This window comes from Martes martes (assembly GCF_963455335.1).
Source record: "Martes martes genome assembly, chromosome: 7".
NCBI lineage: Eukaryota > Metazoa > Chordata > Mammalia > Carnivora > Mustelidae > Martes > Martes martes.
The window spans coordinates 55082251-55099653 of record NC_137894.1 but is presented as its reverse complement, the minus strand read 5'-3'; the positions used below and the strand labels follow the sequence as shown (position 1 = coordinate 55099653).

At 35.6% G+C, this 17403-nt stretch overlaps 1 protein-coding gene across 5 annotated transcripts in view; it reads left to right on the top strand.

Moving 5' to 3' along the window:
* DPH6 (diphthamine biosynthesis 6) overlaps window positions 1-17403 on the top strand; it is a 180024-nt gene that overhangs the window by 85333 nt on the left and 77288 nt on the right. For all 5 annotated transcript variants that reach the window (XM_080809912.1, XM_080809913.1, XM_080809911.1 and 2 more), the window contains exon 4: window positions 16320-16393. In XM_080809912.1, coding sequence (XP_080666038.1) covers window positions 16320-16393 — 74 coding nt within the window. The remainder of the gene's footprint in view (window positions 1-16319; window positions 16394-17403) is intronic.

Sequence of the window (17403 nt, the reverse complement as noted above, 5' to 3'; positions counted from 1 at the left end):
CATTTTCAAAGTTATCTCAAACAAATCAAAGGAAATTTCCTTAGAAGCTTAAAAAATAAGTATAGAAAGCAACATTTATTTATTTATTTATTTATTATGTTCAGTTAGCCACTATATAGTATATCATTAGGTTTTTTTTATTTAATTTTGTTCAATTTAATTTTTTATATTTAATTTTTTATTAACATGCAATGTATTATTTGCCCCAAGGCACAGTTTTGTGAATCGTCAGGCTTATATACTTCACAGCACTCACCATAGCACATACCCTCCCCAGTATCTGTAACCCAACCACCCTCTCCACACCCCACTCCCCCCAGCAACCCTCAGTTTGTTTTGTGAGATCAGGAGTCTCTTATGGTTTGTCTCCCTCCTGATCACATCTTGCTTCATTTTTTCCTTCCTTACCCCCCAGCCCCCCAACTTTGCCTCTCAAATTCCTCATATCAAGGAGATCATATGATAATTGTCTTTCTCTGATTGACTTATTTTGCTCAGCATAATACCCTCTAGTTCTATCCACATCATCGCAAATGGCAAGATTTCATTTCTTTTGATGGGTGCATAGTATTCCATTGTATGTATATACCACTTCTTCTTTATCCGTTCATCTGTTGATGGACATCTAGGTTCTTTCCGTAGTTTGGCTATAGTGGACATTGCTGCTATCAACATTCGGGTGCACGTGCCCCTTCAGACCACTACATTTTTATCTTTAGTTGAATACCCAGTAGTGCAATTGCTTGGTCATAGGATAGCTCTATTTTCAACTTTTTCAGGAACCTCCATGCTGTTTTCCAGAGTGGCTGCACCAGCTTGCATTCCCACCAGCAGTGTAGGAGGGTTCCCCTTTCTCCGCATCCTCGCCAGCATCTGCCGTTTCCTGACTTGTTAATTTTAGCCATTCTGACTGGTGTGAGGTGGTATCTCATTGTGGTTTTGATTTGTATTTCCCTGATGCTGAGTGATGTGGAGCACTTTTTCATGTGTCTGTTGGCCATCTGGATGTCTTCTTTGCAGAAATGTCTGTTCATGTCCTCTGCCCATTTCTTGACTGGATTATTTGTTCTTTGGGTGTTGAGTTTGATAAATTCTTTATAGATTTTGGATACTAGCCCTTTATCTGATATGTTGTTTGCAAATACCTTCTCCCGTTCTGTCAGTTGTCTTTTGGTTTTGTTGACTATTTCCTTTGCTGTGCAAAAGCTTTTGATCTTGATGAAGTCCCAATAGTTCATTTTTGCCCTTGCTTCCCTTGCCTTTGGTGATGTTTCTAGGAAGAAGTTGCTGTGGCTGAGATCGAAGAGGTTGCTGCCTGTGTTCTCCTCCAGGATTTTGATGGATTTCTTTCTCACATTGAGGTCCTTCATCCATTTTGAGTCTATTTTCGTGTGTGCTGTAAGGAAATGGTCCAGTTTCATTTTTCTGCATGTGGCTGTCCAATTTTCCCTACACCATTTGTTGAAGAGACTGTCTTTATTCCATTGGGCATTCTTTCCTGCTTTGTTGAAAATTAGTTGACCATAGAGTTGAGGGTCTATTTCTGGGCTCTCTATTCTGTTCCATTGATCTATGTGTCTGCTTTTTGTGCCAGTCCATACTGTCCTGATGATGACAGCTTTGTAATAGAGCTTAAAGTCTGGACTTGTGATGCCACCAACTTTGGCTTTCTTTTTCAACATTCCTCTGGCTATTCGAGGTGTTTTCTGGTTCCATTTAAATTTTAGGATTATTTGTTCCATTTCTTTGAAAAAAATGGATGGTATTTTGATAGGGATTTCATTAAACATGTGCATTGCTTTAGATAGCATAGACATTTTCACAATATTTGTTCTTCCAATCCATGAGCATGAAACATTTTTCCATTTCTTTGTGTCTTCCTCAATATCTTTCATGAGTACTTTATAGTTTTCTGAATACAGATCTTTGCCTCTTTGGTTGGGTTTATCCCTAGGTATCGTATGGTTTTGGGTGCAATTGTAAATGGGATTGACTCCTTAATTTCTCTTTCTTCTCTCTTGTTGTTGGTATATAGAAATGCAACTGACTTCTGGGCATTGATTTTATATCCTGACACTTTACTGAATTGCTGTACAAGTTCTAGCAGATTTGGAGTGGAGTCTTTCAGGTTTTCCACATAAAGTATCATATCATCTGCAGAGAGTGATAACTGGACTTCTTCTTTGCCAATTTGGATGCCTTTAATTTCTTTTTGTTGTCTGATTGCTGAGGCTAGAACTTCTAGTACTATGCTGAATAGCAGTGGTGATAATGGACATCCCTGCCGTGTTCTTGACCTTAGCGGAAGAACTCTCAGTTTTCCCCCATTGAGGATGATACTCACTGTGGGTTTTTCATAGATGGCTTTGATGATATTGATGTATATACCCTCTATCCCTACGCTCTGAAGAGTTTTGATCAAGAAAGGATGCTGTACTTTGTCAAATGCTTTTTCAGCATCTATTGAGAGTATCATATGGTTCTTGTTCTTTCTCTTAGTAATGTATTGTATCACATTGATTGATTTGCAGATGTTGAACCAACCTTGCAGCCCTGGAATAAATCCCACTTGGTCGTGGTGAATAATCCTTTTAATGTACTGTTGGATCCTATTGGCTAGTATTTTGGTGAGAATTTTTGCATCTGTGTTCATCAGGGATATTGATATGAATTCTCTTTTTTGATGGGGTCTTTGTCTGGTTTTGGGATCAAGGTAATGCTGGCTTCATAAAGTGAGTTTGGAAGTTTTCCTTCCATTTGTATTTTTTGGAACAGTTTCAGGAGAATAGGTATTATACATCATTAGGTTTTGATGCAGTGTTCAATGATTGATTAGTTATGTATAACACCCGGTGCACATTCTAAACAGCTTAGATACTTTTCACCAAACTGATTTGCTTAGAATTGAATACTTTATGATTGTTGCTTTATTCTTTCAACAAGGATTAATAAATTAATCCTTTGTTTATTTATTTTGTTATTGTTGAAAAGTTTCACAGAAGTCACCTTATCATTTTAGCAAGAATATTCTTGGGAAACTCAATTGGAAAAGCAACTATAGTTCTAGACTTCTGTTCAGCTTCATATTTAGGTTCAATTTGGTCTAGGCTGAACAGCACAGTCTCAGTTTCTGCATTGAGGTTGGGTCTCACTATGTAGCAAACAGCTAATTTATTCAAAACTGGGAGTGTCATACTGTGGAGACTCAAAAGTAAAATAATATGCTAGCTTTAAAAAGAAGTAAATGACAAATGATTATGATTTTCCACAGTTTCTTTGTCATTTAATTTTCAGCCTTAACAACTTTTTCCCTATTTAATTGAGAAAGCTCACAAAGAGAGACAATAATCCTACAAATTAGTGACCTAATACTCAGTCATGAGCTCACTGTTTAATGGAAGAACTCCAGATGGTGATCATTTTCCGTTTCAGAAATGTCTTATATTGATGATGCTAAGAAAAACAAAAGCCTTTTTAACAAGTCAAACAGAACTTTTAGTTGCAATATATATATCATTTGAAGTCATTACCATTTGAAAATTCTCGGTGTTACTTTCAGAATTTCTTCATATAAAATAGTATTCATTTCTCTCATTTTTCTATTTTTTTTTTTTTTAATCTGGACTTGGTAATTCTACTCAAGTGAAGAATTGGAAGTTTAAGGAAAAGCATCTAGTGCTTTACTGGCCATATAAATTTCTTGTTTAGTTATCCAGGCCCTAGAACATCATTGGCATTCACAAATGTTTCTTATTTAATAATGTCATGTTGCCAGAAGTCCAAATATCAACACTCAGAGCACTAATGCAAGTGTGCTTCTTTAATGAATGGTTCATATTAAAAATGTTAGAATGCTTTTCAGATGAAAAACACTTTAAATTCAGCAGATCATTTTTTTCTCAACAGGCAGGAACTCATTAACAGAATACTACTGGTAACAGGCATTTTTCAAAGAAAATAATTTCCCCGATAAATGCAAACTGCATATCTTATCTTTAGAATAAGTAGGTCTAGTTTTCATTCTTTAAAAAAAAAGGACAGATTGTTTTCAGTTTATCTTGTTGTCTTTGTGAACCAACTTCTTCATACAGGGACAAGTGAATATTGAGTGAACAAATCTAATTTGGGTCTGAATTTCTACCTTGAGACCCTCCTTATAAACTTGTAATTATTGCTATTACCAGATTGCTACATGCTTTCACCCTCCCAGCCTCTGTGTTGGGTGCCTTTTAGCTGTGATATGGTAGAGCTTCACGTATGAATGAGAAAATCAGATCTGGTACCTTTCATAGTAGAAGTCCCTTTCTATCCTTGTATGTCAGTGTTCCTGATACTTTAGGGTGCTAATTTTAAGATAGGCATTAATAAGGCTTTCAGACTATTGGCAGTTCCATGTTCGTACTTCTTTTGGTGATTAGGATAGGACTAATGGCATATTAGGCTCTTATTAATTGATTGTTTAATTATTAGAAGATTCAACCATACAATCAGATATCAAATGAAGATAGGCAATTAGGATTGTTGTCAGTTTGTTAGCAGACAAATTTTATAATATATATTTCTTTTTAGAGTTAGACTTGTTTCTTTGAGGAAAAATATTTGGTGGATTTTGTACGTAAACAGTATATTAAGGACAATGTAGGAAGACAGTATTAGGAGCAGTTATGTATTTTCCTAGAGTCAAGAAGGGCAAAGGATCAGTATTTTTGACTATTCAATACTTAGGATATAATTTTTTAATGTATTTCGTAATGTCATTCCTCTTAGGAAAGAATTCCTTCTTTTGTAGTTTATTATACTTTGTATAGACTTCTGTCACTTATTTTATTTAAAATTTCCGTTCTCGTGCATCCCTCATGGGATTTTAATTTCTTAAGGTCAGCAACTGTGCTGTTTTCAGATGTATTTTCCCCTTCCTGATATAGGATTGGTCACACAGTAGGGTTTTATTTATTGCTGTTTAATAAATACATGAGTAATTTGCCTACCAGTATATCCACACATAGGACAAAGGATGAATACACATATGCATAGATGTATTTTTAATATTTCCCTGATTGAAAAGGTAATACACCTGGTATAAAAATATTTGAGAAGTTATAAAGTTATAAATAAAATAGAAACATGAAATACTGTTTAGAAATAAGCACTATTATAATTTGGTCCATTTCTGGTCTTCTTTCCATTGCCTATGGCTATTTCTTTTTTAAATCCATATATTTTAATATGCAACTTGTGGAATTTTTTTTCACTGAATCTTATAAATAGTTCCTTATATTGCATAACCTTTGAAAATATGTTTTTAATGACTGCTCTGTTTTCACTCTTCTAAATGTATCATGGTTTATTCAACCATCCTTCTATTACTTGAGATTTTAGGATTTTCAGATTTCTGTTCCAATAACATGAAGAATGTAAATCAGATGAATATCTTTATAAATAAACTTTTGTGCAAAGTTACAGTTATTTTTATAGACTAAATTTCTAGTAGTAAAATATGAAATTGCTGGGTCTAAGAGAATACACACAATAAGGCTTCTTGATACATACTGCAAAATTGGTTTTCAGAAAGGATGCACTACTAACATCTTCATCTGCGGTACATGAATTTATGAAGCTCTCCATACCCTAATCATCTTTGAGTATTAATCAAATTTTAATCAAATTACACCCATACACGCATATATTTGTTTGACAAAAAGTAATTCCAGCTTGTATTTTCTTTGTTTTTCTGAAGGTTGAAATTAGTTATTTGTGTTTATTCTCTAAAAATACCTAGTAATACTGGGTTTTTACCCTAAAGATACAAGTATAGTGATCCGAAGGGGCACATGCACCTGAATGTTCATAGCAGCAATGTCCACAGTAGCTAAACTATGGAAAGAGCCCATATGTCCATCAACAGATGAATGGATAAAGAAATGTGGTATATATAGACAATGGAATACTATTTTTTTATTTTTCAAAAAAAAATCTTGCCATTTGCAACAACGTGGATGAAACTAGAGGGTATTCTGCTAAGCGAGATAAGTCAGTCTGACAAAGACAATTATCATACGATCTCTCTGATATGAGGAATTTGAGAGGTTGGAGGGGCATCCTGGGTGATAGGGAGGGGAAAAATGAAAAAAGATGGGACTGGGGAGGGAGACAAAGCATAAGAGACTCAATCTCAGGAAACAAACTGAGGGTTGCTGGGGGATGGGGGAGGGGGATAGGATATCTGGGCTATGGACATCGGGGAGGGTATGTGCTATGATGAGTGACTGATGATTCACAGACCTGTACCCCTGGGGCAAATAATACATTATATGTTAGTAAAAAGATAAATAAAATAGATTCAGGCTAAAAATAGAAACACCTAGTAATATCTTTTCTCATTTTTACTGTTGGGTTTTAACCTGTTCCTTATTAGTTTGAAAGAGAAAGACATTAATCCTTTGTCATATATGTTACAAAATGGTATTTTTATTTTTATTTGTTACCTTAGTTTTATTTTGGATAATTGTTGAAGTGTAGAAGTACTGTAATTTTATTTAATCAACTTCATTCAATTACAAATATTTATTGAATACTCTGTCATCCCAGGTACTTTTCTAGAGCTGAGGCTATAGGGAAACAGGACTAAATACCTGCCCTCATATAACTGAAGACATACATTTAAAAATTAAATTAGTAAATATATGATGTAATTTCAGGTAATGCTATGAAGAAAAGAAAGCCAGGGCAAGGAAATAATGACAGGGGTAGGAGGGAACAATGAGGAGATAGTAGGACTATTTTAGAAAGAAGTCCGAGAAGGAAAGCCTCTCTGAGATATTTGAGCAAGACCCTAAAAAAGTAAAGGAAGAAATAATGTAAATATCTATAGGAAGTGTGTCATCGGCATAGGGAAGGAGATTCTGAGATATAAACAAGCTTAAATGTTTGAGTGACAGTAAGTGCAGTGTGGATCCTTGGAATGAGCTGAGAGGATAGTAGTAGGTGGTGATGTCAGAGAAGTTGTGACGTTCCAGGTCATTTAGAACCTTGTATATTGTTCACAAGGAGCTTGTATATTACTCTTAAGTAGTATGGGAAGCCATTAGAGGATTTTTAGTGAGGGAGCATGTTCTGGCCTATATTTTGAATGATCACTGTTTTGTGGATATAAACTATAGTGAGGAAGTGTGGACTTAACGAAAGCCAGTTAGATATCTATTGCAATAGTCCAATTGAAAGTGATGGTGATTAGGACTAGTGGTAATGGTGGAGGAGATGAGAACGGTTGGATTTTGAATGTTTTTGGAAGATGGAACTAAGAGAACTATGGCTTAATTGGATGTAGTTCATAAGGGAAAGAGAAATCATGAACAACTCTGAAGATTTTTGGCCTGAACAATAATGTACGTGCAATGTCATTTCCTAAGATGAGGAGCCATATGGAAGGACTTCTGGCAACAATATACGTTCCTGAACCAAGAGTTTGTTTTGAAGTGTTCACATTTGAGATACTTAGTAGATCCTCAGATGGGCATTAGAGCAGATATTTGGATTCTGGATCTCAGAGAGGTAGGAGTTATTAACTTGCAGATTATATTTAGAACCATCCAACCAAATGAAATTACTGTGGAATGTATATAGCTAGAGAAGGGAAGAGAGCCAAGGACTGAACTCTGGGCACTTTAATTTTTAGAGATAGTGAAGAGGACAAGGCAGTATTAAGGGAGAATAAGAAATAGCCATTAAAATAGGAAAAAGAATTCAAGTAAGGTAATGGCAGAGAATGGACCATTGAATTTGGCAAACCTAGTGGTCACTGACTGACATGATAAAAAGAGGTTTTAATACACTGATGCGAACTCAAGTTTGCCTGTAGTAGTTTAAAAGAGAATGGATGATGAAGAAGTGGAGAAAAATATATAAACTCTTTTGAAGAGTGTTACTTTAATAGAGAGAAATAATGATACCTGGAAGAGGAGTTTTTGGTAGCTATCACAGCATATTACATAATGATAAACATGAACCAGGAGTAAAAATTGATGGTGTGGGGGAAAACAACCCCTCCCCCCCCAAAAAAAGGTTAGTCCCTAAGCTATCTAGATGGAGTAGAATCTCCTGTAAAGGGATGCTTAGAATCACTTAGGGCTTAGGAGACCATTTTCATAGATGGAGGCAAAATCTACAGGTACAGATACCAATAGGTTGATAGAGTTGATGGTCCTTAGATCTTTCAGGCTTTTATATTCTTTTCTAAATGTTTAGAATGGCTTCCCGAGAGCAGGGAAAAAAATCAACTATGTATTCTGGATGGTATGCTTAATTAAAAACACAATACAGTTTGTTTCAAAAGGAAAGAAATGCTGAAGGTCAAGCCACAATCCTCGGCCTTAAGAGCCCAGTGCAGATTTGTAAAATATAATTGCAGAAAAGTCCAAGAGGCTCACTAATATCTCCCAACTTAAAAAGACAAGGATTAGACATGCACTAACAGGTATTCAGACATACTCTGTGAGTGCTATAATTAAAACAATGTGGTGCTGACCGAGAAAGAGTCAGATCAGTAGAACAGAACAGAATGTACACAGAAGATTTGAATGTGTATAGGAATGTGGTATATGATAAAATTGACAGTGAAAGTTGGTGGGGAGGATTCTCTACATAAAAAATGATATAGAACAGTTTGCTGACTACTTAGAGTGATAGAAATTTTAATCTTTGGTATATCTTCCATGTTGCTAATTTGTTTTTGTTGAGGCCTGTCTGCCAGCCATACCTGTGTTCTTTCTTATATTGTAGTACCACCTGCTGGTAATAATGAAGCTGTCTTTGTACCTGTTTGTGAGTATCTGTGTGCTGCTGCAGATGGTCCCTCCATTGTTATGACTGGCTGAATTGTTCAGATAGCTGCCTGGACTTGCTTCTCAGCAGTCTTGCTTGTGTCTCACATGGACAAAGACTGGGGGAAAGGGTGCTCTAGGCAACAAATGGCCCTGTGATGTGTGCTTAGCTAATCCGCTCAAAGCTGACTTTGTAAATATCTTTTAGCATTTTTTATTTACAAGACAAAGAAGATGATGATAGTCTACCTTAGAGCATTGTTGAAAGCAGTAACTAATATAAATGTTTAATGGTATTAAGCACTGCTGTTTCTAGTACTCCGTGATGCCATTGCTGACTTCACTATTTGCTGAGTTGCACTAAATACATCTATCACTGATAGTGATGATTTTCTTTTTTTTTTTTTTTTAAAGATTTTATTTATTTATTTGACAGAGAGAGATCACAAGTAGGCAGAGAGGCAGGGAGAAAGAGAGAGAGGGAAGCAGGCTCCCTGCTGAGCAGAGAGCCCGATGTGGGACTCGATCCCAGGACCCTGAGATCATGACCTGAGCCGAAGGCAGCGGCTTAACCCACTGAGCCACCCAGGCGCCCCCGATAGTGATGATTTTTTTTTTTTTTTTTTTTTTTTTTTTTTTTTTGACAGAGAGAAATCAGAGCTAGGCAGAGAGGCAGACAGAGAGAGGGGGAAGCAGGCTCCCGCTGGAGCAGAGAGCCCGATGCGGGGCTCGATCCCAGGACCCCGAGATCATGACCTGAACCGAAGGCAGAGGCTTAAACCACTGAGCCACCCAGGCGCCCCGATAGTGATGATTTTCTAAGCTGAGTGGTGGCCACTTGTGTCTGAGAGCTCCTGTGGCTCAGCAAAATGCCCAGCTATTGAGGGTCCAGTCTTTGTCTCTAACTTATTACTGACATTATTATTTTTTATTTTTATCTTCTCTGCCTTTGTTCATCCTGATGACAAGAATATAATTTAATGTGTTCACTCTCAAAATTCTATGAATTGTGTTGAATTTAGCAATAGATATTCATTGTTTGATTCATCATTTATTTTACTGAGTATCCAAAATTCTTCTATTTTTTTTTTTTTTCAAGAATTTGGCACTGGTACGTGTCAAATATTTCATTCTTACTTTCATCAAACATGACTGCAGCTTTTCCCATGGTGGTCATAACTAACTTATTAATTGGAAAATACAGTGGTTCTGTTGAACTTTCCACAGCATGTGACACTTTGTGTATAAACAAGAGCACAGGTGTGGTTGGCAGACAGGCCTCAGTGTAAGGGCCGCTTATTCTGTTGACCAGCTGTGTCTAATTGAATGGAATGATCTTTTTTTTTCACATGTAAAATCAGTTTAATAGTATTTTGGATTGCTATAAAGAATAACCAAGGGGCGCCTGGGTGGCTCAGTGGGTTAAAGTCTCTGCCTTCGGCTCTGGTCATGATCTCAGGGTTCTGGGATCCAGCCCCACATCAGGCTCCCTGCTCAAGCAGGGAGCCTGCTTTCCCCCTCTCTCTCTGCCTGCCTGTCTGCTACTTGTGATCTCTGTCAAAAAAAAGAATAACCAAGACAAGATATACAAATTGCTGAGCACAAATTTTGATATATACTAGGCACTTGGTAATATCTTTCCTTTTCATCAGAGTAGTATTTATGCATGCACCGATTACTCTGTCCTTATTTACTTTATATTACTTATTATCATGACCACTCTTTTCCACTGTCTTCACTGAAGTCTCTTTCTTATATTTACATTTACATTTACAGTCCTTACATTTTACTGTACCCTCACATTCCTACACTGAGCCCTCTTCTCGCTCATGTCCTGCTGCTTTGGGGTTCTTGTTTGCTCCTGCAGCTTTAAGTTCTCTTATATGTTGATAACACCCACATCTTTTTCTATATGCTCTTGGGCACCAGATTATTCAATATGTCTAATAGTCTTTTCTACTCGATACTTAGCAAACAAACTGGAAAAATATATACAAAGTAAAATAAACTCATCATTTTGTTTTAAGACATGTAGTTCCTAGCAAATAGTCACTTGGTCCCACCCTCTATGTGTGCTCCTGGTCTCTGTGCTGGTGGTTCCCAAGTTTTATTGATATTGTCTTTAAATTGTTTTGGGAATTTAGCTTCTTATCTGCATCCATCAATTCTTTCATACTAAGCTCCTCTTTCTCCACTCTCCAGTTTACCCTTAACACTGTCACCAGTCTGTCTTTCCACTTGTAAATAATGATCCTATCTTACTTCTTAATATCCTTAGCATGATCCAAAAGAAATGAAATATATGTTCACACAAGACATGTAGGAAAATTCATAGCAGCTTTATTCACAAGAACCACCAAACGAGATGCAAACCAAATAACCATCAATAAAAGAATGGATAAACAATTGTAGTATATCCATACAATGAATTAAAGTGGAATACAAAGGAATGAGCTGTGGATACAGTGGATCAATCTCAAAATCATACTGAGTGAAAGAAGCTAGAAACAAAAAGATATATATTGTATCTATATATTGTATCATTACTATATGTGTAACATTTGAGAAAATGCAAACTAATGCGTAATGATATAAAGCAGATTAGTAGTTGCCTGAAGCCAGGAATGAAAGGAGGGTTGGGCTGCAAAGAGGCTCAAGGTATCATTTGGGTATAATCAAAATGATTTGTACTTTGATTGTGGTGGTGGTTTCACTGGAATATACATTTGTTAAAACAATGAATTGTGCAGTTTAAATGGATACAGTTTATTGTGTGTAAATTGTGCCTCAGTAGAGTTACTTTTAAAAATGTGTGCAGCAAAGGGCTCTTCATTGCCTTCAGGATGCAGGCCACATTTCTGAACAGTCTCATCCCAAATTTTTCTAGCCTTTTTTTCCTTCCGTTTCTTAATGCATGCTTTCCACTGCAGCTACTCCATACTTTTGGCCATCCCTTATATGTCAAGCCCCTTATTTTGTTGCTTAAGTGAATAACTAAAGAACAATGACAATTAGCATTATTGTTGGAGAAGGTTACATGACTGGTTAAGCTTGGCAATATTTGGTGAGCACTGTGGTATAGTTCTCCAGGCTAGAGACGTGGTTTTGATGATGTACCAAGAAGTTATCATTCTCTCTAGTATACATTAATACAAATCAAAGCCGTTTAAGACTGTGTAAACTGGAACATCAGTTCATTCATTTATAATGTAAACATTTGTGTTAAAAGGATAAGAACGCTTGTTTTGATGGATTAGCATAATGTTTCTGGGTTTGAAAGTAACAAGGCAACCTAAATTAGAATCTAAACGTTGCTCAGTGGTCATAGAATTGTAACATAGGGGGACGCCTGGGTGGCTCAGTTGGTTAAGCAGCTGCCTTCGGCTCAGGTCATGATCCCAGCGTCCTGGGATCGAGTCCCACATCGGGCTCCTTGCTCAGCAGGGAGCCTGCTTCTCCCTCTGCCTCTGCCTGCCACTCTGTCTACTTGTGCTCACTCTCGCTCCTCTCTCTCTCTGACAAATTAAAAAAAAAAAAAAAAAAAAAAAGAATTGTAACATAGGAAGGTGGTCTGAATGTAACCAGATTTTTGGAGCCCAGATTCTGTGTTAGTTATTTTCTCTAACACATTCATCTTTATTTCCATTATGGCACCAGGTGATTTATTTGGCTATCTTCATGTAGCCTCAGTTTATCTTTGATTCTAGTAATCATTTTCTCTGTTTCTTAGTTGACACTTCCACTCCTGTTATTTTGCTATTATTGTTAATTTTTTAACTTCTTTCTCCCAGGAGATATAGGTCATGGATCAGGGCCTGAGCTTACTAGCTTTATATTTTTTATGGAGTAGATTGACTCTGTTATATCGTTACCTTTTAAAGGTCTATTTTGCCTTTCTTTGAAGTTAGTAGTATGTTCTAAATGATTAAGGATTCAACTAAAGTCTTACTTAGCCTTAGTTTATTCAGGACTCACTATGTTGGAAAAGTTTGTTGCAACTGGACTGTAGAGTTGAGTGTTAAGGGTTATACATTAGTCATGGTTCTCTAGAGAAAGAGGGAACTGAGGATATATAAAGATGTACAGAAAGAGATTTATTATGAGAGATTATCATCTGATTATGGAGGCTGAGAACACCTATGATCTGCCATTTGCAAGCTGGGGACCCCAGAATGCTAGTGGTATGGTTTTAGTCCAAATGCAAAGGCCTACGAACCAGGGAAGCCAATGGTATAAATTTCAGTGCAAGTTCTAAGGCCCAAGAACCAGGAGTGCCAATGTCTGAGAGCAGGAGAAAGTGGATATCCTAGCTCAAGCAGAGAGTAGATTCACTCTTCCTCTACCTTTTAGTTCTATTCAGGCCTTCTGTGGATTGGATGATGCCCACCTCAATGGTTAGGGTTATCTTCTTTACTTAGTTTACCAGTTCAAGTTATAAAAAAATCTCTTCAAGTGATAATGAGCAAGAAGTTAATGCCCAGAAATGAAAGGGTTTTGTCTGTCAAGTTAGGCCTTTGTCCCATAGTAATAATAGTAGTAGTGGTGGTGGTGGCAGTATTCAGTAGTAGTAGTAGTAGTAGTAGTAACAGAAGTAGTTATATAAGTAGTATTAATAATGAAGAAGATTATGATAATGACAGAAGAAAATACTGGGTGCTTCCTAGGTGCTGGACACTGTTATTTATCTGGATTATTTTACTCAGTCTTCATAGTAACCCTAGAAAACAGAAACTGTTATTATCCTCACTGTGAATAAGGAAACTAAAACAGGAAAATTATCTAACTTGTTCAAAATCATGGAGCTAGTAGGTGTTAGGGCTGAATTTTTAGTGGGTGGTAATAATCCGGTTGTTGAACAAGTCATTCGTTAGATCTATGTATAGATTATGATCTCCCAAATGGAGAACTTGACTGTCCTACTGTCAGCCCTACCTTGCACTGTTGTTGTTAACTTCCTTCAGATCAAGAGTAGGCAGATATGAATAGTGGGCTCATAACATTTGACCTCATCTGTTTATTCTAAGTTATTTTGTACATTTGGCAGCAGCAAAACCACAGTGAGTCTTTAGCTTTATCTCTGTTTCCTGCAAGGGAGGAGCCTTTATACAACTGGATACAGTTGTGTGTGTGTGTGTGTGTGTGTGTGTGTGTGTGTGTGTGTGTAATGGAATATTATATATATATGTGGTGGAATATTATTCAGTCATTAAAAAAGAATGAAATTTTGCCATTTACAACAACATAAATGGACTTAGAGGATATAATTCTGAGTAAAATAAGCCAGTCAGAGGAAGACAAATGCCACATGATTTCACTCATATGGAGAATTTAATAAACAAAATAAATGAACAAAAGAGAAAAAAAAGACAAATCCCAAACAGACTCTTAACCATAGGGAACAAACAGACTGTTACTAAAGGAGAGGTGGGTGAGGGGAGAGATGGGTGAAATAGGTGAATGTAAAGGGTTAAGAGTACACTTACCTTGATGAGTATGGATCTGATGGATAGAAGTGTCAAATCACTATATCATACACCTGAAACTAATATTACACTGTATGTTAACTATACTGGAATTAAAATCTTTAAAAATTAATAAAAAAAGATTCTTACATTAAAAGTAATGATTTGGAGTTAGGCCTCGTTTGGAAGAATAGTCCAAATTCAGTTTGATATATAATTCTAGAGCTGATTAGTTAGGTATTACCAAATAGAAAATAAAAGAGATGGAAATAGTAGTAATTCCAGAGGAAAAATGTAGACTATGAAGAATTAAATAATAATTATTTAGGGTGGTGAGCATTAAATGAGAATCACAGAATGATAGTACATTTTAAATGGATAATAAATGCCAATTTTATTTTAACAATGTCTTGACTTAACATTAACTTGAAATTAAAAGAGAAAACTTGCCAGTGGCTCTCGTCTTTATTTTCTTGATGTACAGAGAAATACATACAAACACACACACATATAATATTCAGTACTTGACATTTTCTTATGGCAGAACTTATAAACAACTATATGGTTAGGAATATAACTGATTTTTATCTTTTGAGACACTCTTCACTACTCTGATCTGTGTATTTATTCAGGAACACTATGCCTTGACCTTTTCTAATGAATACAATGACTTTTATGAAAAGAAAATGACTAGGAAGTGAAGAGAAAGATTATAAGCAAATGCTCTCACAGATTTGCTAAACTAGGGAAGGAAAGGAAATAGTTTTTTTCCTGTCATCCTTATCTAATAGAATCATTTTATTTTGGGGATGTTTGGGCAGATATTTCTTTATCATTTTGGAGGGGAAACTTTAAATTGGCTTCATCTCCAAAGACATGAGAGATTCCTGTTGTGCATTTAGTTGTTTACTTATTATGGCATCCTATTAGGACACACTCCATTATTTCAGTATGTCTTGAAGTATTACATGTGTTTTTATGTGAGACACTATTGCTTTTCTTTGTAGATTTCCAGGTATGGAAAGGGTATTAATAATGAAGTCATCTCTCTCAAGTAGTTTCTTCTATACTGTATATACTGGGATGGATTTTCTTTTATGCCTATTCAGAGAATTTCTGTTCAGTTTGTTATTAGTAATTACCCCCTAGTCACTTTCTTCATATCTGTTTTCTAGATAACAGTTCCCTAGTGTATACCTGTATTGTATATTATTCTTCCCTAAGTATACTATCTTATACTTCCTTACATTAAATCTCATCTCAGACCTGTCCTTCTAAGTCTCCAAGTTCTCTGTATCCATATATGTACTTGATTGATCTCCTCTTCTTTATTTTTTTATCTGTCCTAGCTTTATATCATTGCAAACTTGATCATATTTGAATTTACATCTCCATCATTAATGAGCACGCTGGGTAGACTAGTTCTCTTTCCTATGAGACTCTGCTGGATGTAGTGCTGGGTGTTCTCAGTTGTAACTCTGTTGATGATAATTCATTGTTTCCTTCTCATCATGGAATTTTTTTATCCATTGTGCTATACTGTTATTCAGGTAATCACTCTTCCATCTCTGCTTCCTGGATGCTCCTATTAATCACCTTTTGTGAGATACAAATAAAAAATCATTGTGTCTCCTTTTCTACTTATCCCACTGCTTATTTTTCTTTTAAAGTTACTCAGTCTGAGAAAATATTGTCCTTAAATAGAAATTTCTCAAAAATTTCAACTGAACATCATTGAATCTTTAAAAATATGTTAAGTGAGAAAACATTTGAAAGTACCATCTAAGTCTGCCCAGTCTACAGAAAGTAGTCTCTAGTTATTTGGATTTTAAGTAAAAAGAATGATTATTTTTCCCACAGCTGAGAGTATGACTTAAATCTATGTATGTAGTTTTTCTGAATGTGGATTGCATTTTCATAAATTATTCTGCTTCAAGATGGTTTTCTAGATGATACACAGTTCTTTAATAATTTTCAGAGCAAGATGAATAGCCACACTTTTTTTTTTTTAAAGCTATATTTTTTCTTTTATTTTCAGGAAAAAGAAGAAGTAGAGGGGATATCAGTAGGTGCTATACGTTCTGACTATCAGCGTGTTCGAGTAGAAAATGTGTAAGAGAACATTTATTTTTCCTATATTTTATTTTATTTTTAAAAACTTGTCCTATATTTTAAAATTACATGTATTTTAAGAATGGGAATAAATTAAAAATATAATTGTATCCAAATAATAAGTAAAATGTATATTCTACATGCTTCATGGACATAATAACTACCTATGTTATCTAAATAACAAAAGTTGTACTTTTACTTTTTTTCTATCCTAATATCACACATGGAGAAAACTCCAACTTCCTTACCATAAGGAAAAATAAATTATTTATAATAAAAAATCAAGGCAAAGATTTTTAAAGTCAAAAGTATTGTTTCAGTTTCCTTATTTGAATCAGTATGCCTTTTTAATCCCTTTTAACTCATCAATCATTGTTAATAAAAATCAGCTAGTAAAATGAATGCAGTGATACCTTTTTTAAAAATGCATTCATTTATTTTAGAGAAAGAGAAAAGGGGAGGGGATAGGGAGAGAGAAAGCCAAGAGGGCTCCTCACTGAGCATGGAGCCTGATGCAGGGCTCAATCTGAGGACTCTGAGATCAGACCTGAGCTGAAACCAAGAGTCAGGTGCTTAACCTATTACATCATCCAGACACACCAGGAATGCAGTGGTATTTTAAAGAGGGGAAAAAAAAAGCTTATTAAGGAATCTTTCCTTCTTTGGTCTTTAGAATTCAACTCTTGGGCAAAAATATTCATGTGATTAAAATACTTATATAACAAAGCATTCAGCTTTCAAGGACTTTTTAGATTATTGCTCTCTTCGTCTTTCTCACCCTTCAAAGGATGTAGCAGTGGTAAAACATTGTATCTCCAGGTACCAAAATAATCAATTCTACTCATCTATTCAAAAACCATAAAGTATAATGATAATATTGGTTATTTAATGTTGGCTTGTAAAACATCATCTGAATTTATTTTTCATTTTTAGTTTATTTGGGTAAATAAAATACTGAATAGAAACTTTATGTATGATTATATTAGCAAAAAGGAAAATAGGGACTCCAG